At 36.0% G+C, this 12,669-nt stretch overlaps 1 protein-coding gene across 1 annotated transcript in view; it reads right to left on the bottom strand.

The window, feature by feature from the left end:
• The window catches only part of NUP54 (nucleoporin 54), a 30,521-nt gene that overhangs the window by 14,924 nt on the left and 2,928 nt on the right, over positions 1 to 12,669 (bottom strand). The window contains exons 2-6 of the mRNA XM_029236085.1: positions 11,508 to 11,591; positions 10,934 to 11,077; positions 3,454 to 3,680; positions 1,654 to 1,841; positions 721 to 917 (exon numbers count right to left, since the gene is read on the bottom strand). Of these exons, the coding sequence (XP_029091918.1) occupies positions 721 to 917; positions 1,654 to 1,841; positions 3,454 to 3,680; positions 10,934 to 11,077; positions 11,508 to 11,591 (840 nt within the window). The remainder of the gene's footprint in view (positions 1 to 720; positions 918 to 1,653; positions 1,842 to 3,453; positions 3,681 to 10,933; positions 11,078 to 11,507; positions 11,592 to 12,669) is intronic.

Raw genomic sequence — 12,669 nt, 5'->3', positions numbered from 1 at the left:
TATGTGTTCTAAGACATATTTACAAGGATGTTAATTGTTGCATAGTTTATAATAGTCAAAGGTGGAAACAACCTTTGAGGTTAAATTTAACCTAGAGGTTAAATTCAGTAAGGTACATCCACAGTATTCCACGCAGCTTTTAAAAAGAATAAGATTTATCTTTATGTACTGACATGGAAAATACTAAGAAATACTATAAGTAAAAAGGCAGGTTGCAGTAAATGTATAGTGCAGAATACTTTTTTCAAGGACTTAGTATACATATGCTTACATTAAAATTACAGATAAAGTATTAATAAAGCTCAATAAATTATTGATAATAGTTACTTCTATGGAAGAGAGGTAAAGATCTATCACACAGTCAATCTAGAAACTTTTATGGTGAGAACACATTCAGGTTTTACTTGAATACTTAGTTAAGAGATAAGCTAGACAAAAATAAAATACTAAGATTACATTGTCTTTGGGTAGATGGAGTATGGACTATTTTTCTTTAGTTCGTCATTGCCCAAATTTCTAACAAACATACTAGCTATATAATAGAAAAAACTAAATGAATGAATACAATAAAAACATTCAAAACTATGTCCCAAATAAGCAGACACAATAAGCTGACACTGGTGTTATTAATATTAATAACCAAGCAACACCTCCCAAAATAGAGGAAGCATGTATTTCTAAATTTTTCATTTCCTCAACTCCATGACTCTGGAAACATACCAGCAGGAGGATTCTGTAAAAGCTGTTTGATCTGTGCAGGAGAAAGTTCTGTTCTAGTCATAGAAAGGGTTACACCAAGTTGCTGCAACTGTGTTTTTATATTGGTTTGTTCAAAATGGGCATATAGTGTTGTAGCTGGAACTCTTCTTGAAGTACCATTTGGAGAACGCTCAACAACATAAATGACAACTTCTGTCCTGGGGGAAAGATAACCAAGTTATAAAATATGGAGCATGTAACTCACAGCCACAAATATCAATGCAGCACGTGATTTTAGAAGGGTGTTAGCTGAATTCAGAAGCACCCTTCTAAATTAAAGGGTGCTAAATAAAGTTAAAATGACGTAGGCAAGTAAGATATTATCTATAAAAGGTATGCTTAGCTACAAAGTCCTATGTAAATGTTATTCTTTTTTCCCCCCCAGAATTGAGAAGTGCTTTGGAGATTCTGTTGAAGTTTATGAGTTGCTTCATTGCAATTTAGTCCAAAAAGTAAAATCTGATTTCAGTTATTATATCTCACTGATAACAATAATTCTTCTAACCCAAGATATCCTAAAGCAAATGTCTTGCCACTAAGCATGATAATTATACATAGGACAAGGGAAGTTAATCATATTTATCCATGAATGAACATGTACAGTAATCAGTTAAAACATTCCAATGTCTTTGTGGCCCCTAATTTGCATACAACCATAATTAAGTTTCCTCCTGCTTCTGAATAAGAAATCTAAGAAATTATTAGCATCTAATAAGAAACCCAAGATTAAGAAAAAAGCTTTTAAACAAATGCTTCTATAAATACTGAAGAATCACTAGCTGAGAAATATTCTGCTTTGAGATTTAATTTGTGCTTTAGCAACAAAAACACTGTTGATCACTCTCTCTGGATCAAGGCACACAGAAATATACAGTATATTTAATGTATACTTACTGATCATCTGGCAATGTTTTAATGCCCTCTACATTTACAGTAAGGGTCTGGTTTCCTCCCAAAACTTTATGCAATGATTCTACCAATTGCTGTTGCTGGCTTCGAATATCTGTTTCTTTTTTGTTGAAAACTAAAACCACTAGCCCATCTTCATCTTTATTATTGGGCATACAACTATAACCTACTGCCTGTGGAATGACAAAACAAAGAATATCAAAAACATGTACAGATCTCAAATCACGTGTTTAATATTAACAGCTTAACATCTGCTGAAACAGGGAAAATAGCTTAATGTCTGGTAATGAAGGGAATATGTAATGATTCTATCCATAACTCTGTGCCCTAGGAGGTCACACAATTATAAAGAGAAACTTTCTAACCCAAGAATAACATAAACTTAGAGAGAGAAATTAAAATTTCCTCTTCCACAGAGTAACTAAATAGCTTTCTCCTCTGAAAAACTTTGATATCCATCATTGTTGGGTGTTTCCGAACACTGTGGAAACAACCCTGCATGCCATAAAAATGACTGCAAAAGTCATGGACCAAAATGTAATTTACTTTATTATATATCTGACTCATGGAATCTTAAGCGAAGTTTATATAAAGATATATAAAGAAATGTTTACCAAATAAATACTTTTAAAGTACCATAATAACACTGTCAACTTATAAATGCTATAAACAATGTCTACATTATTTTATGGTTTCATGTAATACAAAACTTTATGAAACAGGTTAGTATTTTACATATATTAAATGACAAACTATACCTTTCTAAAGAATTACTCTTTTAGACATAAGCCTTTTTTCTCTTTTGTCACCACTTATAATGCAATTTTTAAAAAAGAATTTAAATTCACTCTGTATTAGTTCATTATGCATTTTACCATAGGTATGTTAATATATCAATTAAAGAAAGAAAAAAATTAAATTGTTGTATTCAACCTATGTCTACTATATACCTCTTAGTCACTACACAAGAGTATTAAAATTTCAACTATATACACTCAAAAGGTATACTTTCTTTTTGTAAAGTGATGAGATAAAGAGATATTCCCTAACAAGATAGGTTGGTCACTTTCTGTTGTATAAACATGTTCAAGGGTCTGATCCTCAGCTTTGCAACTCCAAACACCAGCCTATGTACACATTGATTAAGTTTAAGAGACTGACATAGGCCAACAAAACTTAAAAGAGGCTAACGTATAAACTGGATTGAAATACGTTAATTTTTTACGAAAAATACCTAAATACCAAGTTGACCTAAATCTCACTGGCTGATAAGTAGAATCTCTGAGAAGTTAAATTCAAATGAGAAAGTTGTTTGGTAGGCATGGAATCAGAGCAAAGAAAACATAGTATGATGTTGTAGTACTGGCTTTGGCAGTCAGCTATAATAGTGACAACAGTATACATACCAAGCAGAAGAGTTACTCTGATATGCTGTTTAGGGTATACTTTCCAGGACAATATTAGATGAAAACCACTAAATTCTAGTTTTGGGGCTCCCCTTTATAGGTGCCAAGCAGACCATTTCCCCTCCGTTAACATTTTTTCCTGCTATAAATTACATTCTAGTCACACCTTCCTTCAGTCATATTCTAGTCATCTCAATCACACATATGTTAAGAAATCACTTCAATTTTATAGTTTCTGTACTTTTAAAACGAAAGTGTTACTGTACCATGTTCAAGGAGTACTAAAAAACCAAGCAATTGTTTTCTTAGTATTATTTTAACCCAAATATCACATTTCCTCGTACACTCTTCAAGTGAAGATCAAAAGCAGTATTAATACCTTAAAACGGCAAAATGGGTTTTCTTGTGTGAATTCCACTGGTGGAATGTTACTGTTGAAATATCCTTTTCCTGTTCCCCAAAAGGCCTGTAGTTGATTCCATTTTGCCAAAATAGCATCTCTCTCATCCCCCAGTAGTGTCGGAGCAGAAAGAGCACTTGCAGTGTTTATCAGTTGGTTGGACTGGGCAGGAGCTTGTGTAGGCTGGCTGAAGAGACCACCTAATGCTAAAAATGAACCCCAAAATTAGTTTTTGAAAAAAAGAATCAATCAATTCAGGTCCTAGATATGGTAAGCACAATATCCCCCGCCCCAAGAGATCCACATCCTAATCCCCAGAACCTGTAAATATGTTACCTTGTACAGCAAAAGGGACTTTGCAGATGTGATTAAATTAACTGAGATTATCCTGGATTATCAGAGTGGGTTCAACATAATATACGGGCTCTTTAAAAGGGAAGAGGGAGGTCAGAGTCAAAGTGAGATTTGAAGATGCTATGCTGCTGGCTTTGAAGATGGAGGAAGGAGCTATAAGCTAAGAAATGGAGACTCTAGAAGCTGGACAAGGCAAGAGGATGGATTCTCCCCACAGCCTCCAGAAGTAACACAGTCCTATCAACACCTTGATTTTAGCTCAGTGAAATTTAGTTCTGGATTTCTGATCTCCAGAACTGTAAGGTAATATGTTTTAAGTCACTAAGTTTGTGATGCTTTGTTATGGCAATAATAGGAAAGTAATATGCTAGAACAATCCTTATAGTGTTAACCTCGCATTTCTGATATCATCTTAATACAATTAATTCCATTAAACACAATTTAGATCCATGATATTAATATTAGACCCACACCGGAAAAAGGGTAAATTCTGTGAAGTTGCAGAATTGTTTTTTTAAACAACCTTTACTACTGTTATAGTTGTATAATATATACAAATTGGAGGATACAAAATAAGCAAAAAGAATCATTATATCAATGTTATGTCAATATCAGCTTAATAAACAATTTCCTTCTCTTAGTGCAAAGAAATATGTAGTTAAAAAAACCAACAAATGGGCAAATCCTAAGCTAAAGCTTTAGCTGGTTGTGTAACTTTGGACAAGTTACTTATTCTGTGTTAAAATTTCTCCAATAAAAGAAGGGCTGAGTTGTTAGATCAGATCAGTATTTCCAAAGTGCTAGATAAGTAAATAACCTTGGTACATGAAATTATCTTGTCAAGCAACAGTTGAGTCACCAGATGGACTAAATCATATGACAAAAACTTCTCTTTGATTATCTGATTGTATATATATATATATATATATATATATATATATATATATTTTTTTTTTTTTTTTTTTTGCGGTACGCGGGCCTCTCACTGTTGTGGCCTCTCCGGTTGTGGAGCACAGGCTCCGGACGCGCAGGCTCAGCGGCCATGGCTCACGGGCCCAGCCGCTCCGCGGCACGAACCCGTGTCCCCTGCATCGGCAGGCAGACTCTCAACCACTGCGCCACCAGGGAAGCCCTGATTATATATATTTTTAAAGTCTCAGTTTGGTGCTAGTATGCCTTTAATGCCTCGTGTCATCACTTATCTCACTTTTTAACAAAGGGGAGCACAAATCTAAGACTAGGAGCTTAAAGCAAATGTATCTAGCTAGAACTTATTAGCACTATTATATTTTCTGTGGACTTAAGTTCAATTATTGTTTCTTTATAAAGAAACAATAGCTATAGCAAGTGATGCTGGTTTTCCATTTATAGCAATAGTTTGGATTTTCCTTTCAAAATAAACATATTTAATGTTTAAAAGTAAACTGATTTAAAGAAAATTCTCTAATAATACAAATGGTATGTAGATAAAAGAAAAATCATGAATACCAAAATGACCTGAGTTTTAGGACCACTATATTAGATGATATTTAAGTTTTCTTTCAGCTTTAAAGACTGCAAGTACCACAAGGCCAATGGGACTTCTACAGGGCTAGAGAGGGGCTGCTGTTACTCTCAACGTGAGTAGTATTAATTCCCAAATGGGCATTTACGAAAATGGTAGAGAAGTGGATTAGAAGCCAGAAGACTTGAATCCTGATTTGCTTGCTATATGCTCACTTTGTAGCTTCCGACAAGAAATTCCTAGGTTTTATCTTCCTCAACTTTTAAATAAGATTAACAAACTATCTATACTAATTTACACTTCACACTAGATTCCAACCACACTAGTCTACTCAGAGCTCACTAGCTGGAAGGCATTTGAGAAACTCAAATAACAAAATCCTACAGACGCTTTTAAAGCCTTAGCATATTAGATTTCTCACAACTTTCTACCTTCTCAGGCCCTCATGCTGTTGATTATTCATTCCTTCAATCCTCAGAGAAAATCTTCAACTTTCACTGAATACACATCCTTCTTGAAAAACTCTTCTCCCTTAGATTTCCTGACAGTACAGTCTCTCCTGGTTTTATATATCATACACATATACATACATGCATATTTCACCATGCATTCATTCAACAAATATTTACTGAGTACCCCTTAAGTGTCAGACATAGAGGCAAACACTAAGGATATGGTGGTAAACAAGACTGGTTCTTTAAACAAACTGAGCATATCAAACAAATATTAACAGTTGTGATAAGTGCCTCGAAGTAGAGGCTCTGAGAGTCCTAAATGAGGGAGCTAATCAAGCTTGGGGCAGGAGGGTTAAGAGAAGGCTGTTCCATAAGAACTTCAGCTAAGGTCTAAAGGAAGTAGTCAGCCAGGCCATGGGGTAGCATCAAAGAAGAACAGCATGTGCAAAATCTCTGTGTCAAAGAGGAGGGGAAGATGAGCTGGCAAAAGGAATACGGAGTACTAAACAATAGGGTAAGAGAAAAAAAAGACCAGACTATGATTGAAGTTGAGGGCTCACATTGGCCAAAAATGTGACAATTTGAGCATCAAAAAGAATAATGAATACATCCAACTCAAACACACTCAATTTACTAAATCTCACGCATTCAAAATGATAATTTTTAAAAGTAAAAATCAAAAATTCAGAAAAATCTCAACACCTTGGACACCACTGGAAATAATCAGGCCACCAACCACTTCTTACAAAAACTGTCAGTTAAAAAGAAAGAATTTATCCTGCCTTTCCTATACAGATTCCATTTCAGGGTGACCAAGCAGTCTAGGGGGGATGAGGAAAAACTCCTTTTACAGAAGACTCTCAGTGTGGAAGAGAGGGCAGAACTAGAAAATCACTAACTCCTAATTTTGCAACTCCTAATAAAATAACTGATTGAGGCAATGACCATCAATGAATGAAACCATTAGGTTAAAGACTGATGGGGAACTTTACAAGACAGACTGGCTCTCACCACCTGAACCCACTGATCAATCTTTGCATCTCTAAAAGAGATGGCCTCACAATGTGATACAATAGGAAGCACACAGCACCACCCGCAAAGTATTCATGCCAAAAAGTCAAACTTAAATCTAATAAAGTACCTAAAGCTAACTTCATTTACCAGAAATATGGGGCATAAAGTCAAATGATTCTACAAGGAAACAAATTTAGACTGGGGGATACTTCACAGGACAACTGGTCCAGTTTCTGTAACAATTCATGAGTGGGGTAAAAAAAAAACCCAAGCAGGGAATTCTCTATACTAAAAAGAAGCTTAAGAGACCTTGTTTAGATCATGATTCAAATAAACCAACTGAAGAAAACTTTACTGAGACATATGGGGAAATCTGATTAAGGATGATACCAAGGAATTAGTAATTGTGAGTTGGAATGACTCCATGTTTTTAAAGAGAGAAGCACAGTAAAGCAGTAAAGTAAGGGTGAAATTACATGTTTGGGATTGGCTTTAAAGTACTGATACTTTCAAAAAAAAAAGGAGGGGGGAAGGAGGATATAGATAAAACAAATGTGGCCAGTTCTGACCTTTGTTGAATCTATTTGGTGCAACATGGGGTCATTTTACTATTTTTGTATTAGAATTTTTCACAATTAAAGAACAGTAGATGTTCATTGGATTTGAGATGATTAATGACCATAACTATTTGACTGGGTAAAGAAAGAAGAAAACAGATTAGTGTGGGCTAAGAGGTAACAGAAGACAGCAGCAGGGGATCCCATTCTTCTACATCTATTTCAAGTAGTTTATGAAGGCGAGAAGAGAGTGATAGCAAGAGATAACTGAAGTGAGATGTGAAATTGACGTAGTTTTATTTTTTTGTTTCTGTTTTTAGAAAAAAGAAACTTCAGACGTTTAAATGTGAATGAGAATAATCCTCGGACAGAGAAGCTGAAGACTTTGTTTTTGGTGGGGGGTGAGAGGTAGAATGGGGTGGGGGTCTGCTGGGAAAAATAATCAACAGCACAAGGAGCCCCAGAAGGTGGGAGGATATGAGATCCAGAGCACAGGCGAAAAGAGAAAAGGATGGGTTACAGCGGTAGGTAGATAAGACTCGGTAGTGGGCAACTGAAGGAATTACAATGAGGGATTCTATTTTCTCTTTGAAGCAGAGGTCAAGGCCATCTACTAAAAGTGAGAACAGAGAACTTTGAGATTTGAAGAGAATAAAGGTTTAAAATAACTTACAGAAAGTGGGAGAAAAATTTGAAAATAAAAACTTAACAGGATTACCAGGCAATGTTGAGGCCCCAACTTGGGTTGGTGATTAAGAATTTAGAGATTCAATCTTCTGTACTGTATGATTTTCTCAAGCAGTATCTAGACAGACAGTTGGGCTTACACAGGCTTGGGGTTGTTTTTTCCAGCAGACATGATACAAGGATAAGGAAGTTTAGCATACTGGCAAGAGTGACTGAAATGGAAGGACAAGGGCTCTAAGATAATTAGAAAGGACAGTGAGACAGGAAGGAGCTGATGGAAGAGCAGAAAGTGTCAGTGCTCTAAGATCCTAATGAGGTCTAAGAACAGCTATGTTAGAAGTGGTTGAAAAGTCAGGCTAAAAGAGCAATAGGTTGTGGGATGTTTGATTATGCACTATTATTGATGATTGGAATTAGATTATTGATTGTTTATGGAATTAGAACAGTTTCAGATGTTGCCAAAGTCCAAGGTAAGAATTGTGGCTAAAGTGAAATGGAGAAGGTCTTTGGAATAAAAGGTAGATGGTATGGCCGTCTGAGTACATAGCCATGTGAATGCTAAAATAACCCAGATTGATAGTACAAGTTGGAAAGAAAAGCAGGACTCAGAGCCAGCTGCCAAAGTGTTCAATGAAGAAAAGGTACTGTCCAGGAATCAGCAGATAACAGAGATTAGACATATCAGAGATGGTGTAACCAGACAGCAAGCACCTCATACAAGCAGGAGTTTTAAAAAATGAGGCAAAAGCTCCACAATCTTTGCAGATTAAACTCAAACTCCTTTCAACAGCAGGTCCCAAATTCATCACGCTGTGCCATGCATTCGTGCCTCTGTCACTGTTATTCCCTCTGCCTGGAATACCCTTTTCTGACTTTATCAACTGGCTAATTCCCTTAAGATTCAACTCTTCCTCTACATTCCAAAGCACCTTGTATGGGTCTATTTTAGTGCTTTCACACATACATATTTTTTATAATTGAATGTTAATTATTCTACCTAATTGGATGTTTGTTATTCTATCTCATTGTAGACTACGAGCAACCTTATATACCCAGCGCCTGACATAAAACATACACTCAGCAGAATGAGCCCTTTTCATTCTGAAAATGAACAGCACCAGATTCAAATTCCCATTTTTCCTAACAAGAGTAAGCACAACTATAATAACTTATAGTTGAAGAGACTTTACGTCAAGAAACAAAGAAAAAACTTCACTTTTCCTTTCTTCTCCTTAACTACTTGGATTTCCATCAAACTTTGTATTGTTGGAGAAGGACAGTAAGAAAGATATAATTGTAACACCAGAAAGAATAATTCTATTATCTTCATCCTATTGGTTAGATAATTCTTGAAATTCATGTTTAATATGTTAGTAATCTTCAATGACTGAGTAGGGTGAATTTCAGCCAATCAATCAACTTACCTAAGAAAAATGAAACAAAAGTGATTTTAAGAGGTAGCAAACTATGGAAAAGCAAAAGGAGCATTACAAAGGAAGTCGAGGAACTTGAATTTATGTTCCTATACTACATCTTGGAAGATATATGGAAAAGTCACAATTTTCTCAGTTACCTCTCTTCACCTATAAAATGGAGGTAACAAGAGTTCTATTTCATAGAGTTCTTGTGACAATTAAATAAATTAATCCATACAAGATAACCCTGGAACATACTGCCACACCAGCTAGTAAGGAAGCTATCAAAGAGTAATTCTACACTTGTCTGAAAGGACCTGGGAATCAACCTGAAGAAGCTTACACTGGCCAAAGATGTAACAATTTAAACATCAATATGGAAAACTGCGATGGACTGAAAAATATCAAATAATTTAAATACTTGAGTTCCTGACATAAAAAAAAAAAAAATTGGTTACCTTTGGAGAATGATAGGGAACCAACTCTTTATTTTGAAAGCTAAGAATAAAGGGAAAGAATCAACCAAATAGTGGATGAGGTAGTTTCTCTTTATAGAAGTATTTCAACAAATAAATGACAACGGAATCAGACGGTTGGAATAATACCATTTTACAACCCCCAATGAATTAATGGATCTAGGTAATGATCACCAACGGCTGCTGCTAACATCACAAAAAATAGAGAGAATCAGACATTATATGCCTCTTGATAAAAATACAACACTACCTATAAAGTAGTCTTGCAAACAAACAAAAAACTGAACTATCAACATAAATAAGCCCCTAGATTCAACCCAATTTACAAGAAATACAGAGGACAAAGGGATATGCTAACTACACAAAGGGATATGCTAACTATACAATAGGAATGCAATCAGTAAAGTTCTGACTGACAACCTCTACAGGACAAATGATCTGATTTCTTCAACAAATTGAAAAATAAATTAAAAAGAAAGAGCTAAAAGGGGAACTTACAGAGATTTAAGACAAATGAAACTAAACAATACAAGACAAAACCATAAAGAAAAGTAAGGAAGTGATCAACACAAAAGGCAAAACTATATTTCCTCTGATGGGGAAGTGACTAGGAGGGAAACGTGGAGGGCTTCTGAAGAGGCTGGCCAGGGTCTACCTCCTGACATGGGCAGTGGTTACAATGGCATTCATCTTATATACAATTCACGAAGCTGTACTTCTGTGCCACTTTCTATATTTGTGTTATTTTTATCAACAACAACAAAAGTTTTAAAGGAATGATACTAAACACAGAGGCCTTATAATCAGAATCATGCCAATCTGTTTCTTTGCCAGGTGCTATCATCATATATAAACACAAGAAGTAGCTTTTCGAATACTTTATAATTCCTCCAAAAAAAAAAAAGATATCCACTAAAGTGTTTTGAACAGCGCACTCAACAATGTCGCCTACATTGTTATGGCTTTATATCTGAAAATGAAAACCTCTTATACTTACTAGTTTGTTGCTGCTGCTGTGTATGAAATCCTCCAAATCCAAGTCCAGTTCCCAAACCAGTACCTAAACCAGTACTAGTTCCAGCTGTTGTGCCAAAGCCAGTGCCAAATCCAAAACCTTTGTTCTGAGCACCACCGAAGAGTCCTTTGAATGAAAAATTTAAATTGTTTAAGGTAAAAAAAAAAGCTGACTTGTAGCTCATTTGCTTCTACAAATGATATAAGATGTCCTCTTGGGCTTCCCTTGTGGCACAGTGGTTAAGAATCCGCCTGCCAATGCAGGGGACACGGGTTCGAGCCCTAGTCCGGGAAGATCCCACATGCCGCGGAGCAACTAAGCCCGTGCGCCGCAACTACTGAGCCTGCGCTCTAGAGCCCGCAAGCCACAACTATTGAGCCCGCGCTCTAGAGCCTGTGCTCTGCAACGAGAAGCCACCGCAGTGAGAAGCCCGCACACGGCAACGAAGAGTAACCCCAGCTCGCTACAACCAGAGAAAGCCTGCACGCAGCAACGAGGACCCAACACAGCCAAAAAAATGTAAAATTAAAATTAAAAAAAAAAGATGTCCTCTTACCAGTAGTGCCCGTGTTAGATGGAGCAGAAAAGCTGAATGCAGAACCTGCTGTTGTAGACGGTGTCCCAAATCCACTAAACCCACCTAATTAAAAAAGGATAAATAAAATAGCAAGGAAGGATCTTTTGTATACATATGAGGTAATTTCCTTTTCAAATTACATGATAAGCAATTGCTCCACATAAAGACAAAATATATTGGTCTAACTTTTCCTTTCTCTAACGTCAATTTTTAAAAAACTATACTACTAATCAAGAAGTCAATATGTTGCAAGAAATGAGCTACTAAGTATTTAAAGTAGAAATACCACAATGCAATATATACCTTTCAACTAAAGAGGTGATTAAGCTACAGCTGAGTAAACATGTTAATAAGCCTATTGTCATAGTGTTAACGCTAAAATGACTGTGTACTTTTACAGCAGGGGTTGCAAACTCAAATGCCTACAAGATACAGGCTGATAACATTCATGAATGAAATAGACTAGGCGTTTATTGACTGCCAGAAGGGATCAGCGGGAACAGTTTTTTTTAAATGGCAGCAGTTCCTAAATTCCAGCAAATTACTGCTGCAGGAGAATTCAGTAGTGTGCGGGCTTTAGAATTTAGTAGCAGTAGTTTAGTAGTGTTATATATTCCCGTTTTTCCCAAGAAATAGAAAAGCTAGATTTTCTGTGTGAAATTTACACAATTTTAAACCTGAAGTCAATTTATTGTTTTGCAACTAATTCAAATATTTTTAAAACAGTGTGACGAACAGATCACACTGGCAGACTGTGCTGCCAGTTTGCAACCCTGGCGTCGGTGAATTAATTTATACTCTACTTTAGCTTATATTTCTACTTAGTCTCCATCAAGACTGAGCAACTTTTCAAATGAAACATACCAATATACCGACTCTTATATTGGTATGTGTAAACAAGAATGTGTTTCTTGAAGAGATAGGGGGAAAAAAAAATCACAAGGCAGCAGTGGCTGGCAAGGAGAGCAGAGCTATCACAGGGCTCTGCGCCACAACAGTGACAGATACACAAATTTCATTTTTAGATAAATCTAGAGACGAAATTAATCTTAACCATATCGAAGCTGACATATGAATGGAATGGAATTCCAGCCAATACACAATGGCTTTTTTCCCCTTACTGTCAGTCTTTACCGGATCA

The sequence above is a fragment of the Monodon monoceros genome, unplaced genomic scaffold (genome assembly GCF_005190385.1).
Source record: "Monodon monoceros isolate NGI ecotype Baffin Bay Population unplaced genomic scaffold, NGI_Narwhal_1 Super_Scaffold_20, whole genome shotgun sequence".
NCBI classification, from domain to species: Eukaryota; Metazoa; Chordata; class Mammalia; order Artiodactyla; family Monodontidae; genus Monodon; species Monodon monoceros.
Note: the sequence above shows the minus strand (reverse complement) of the source record. Positions and strands in the feature narration are given on the sequence as shown.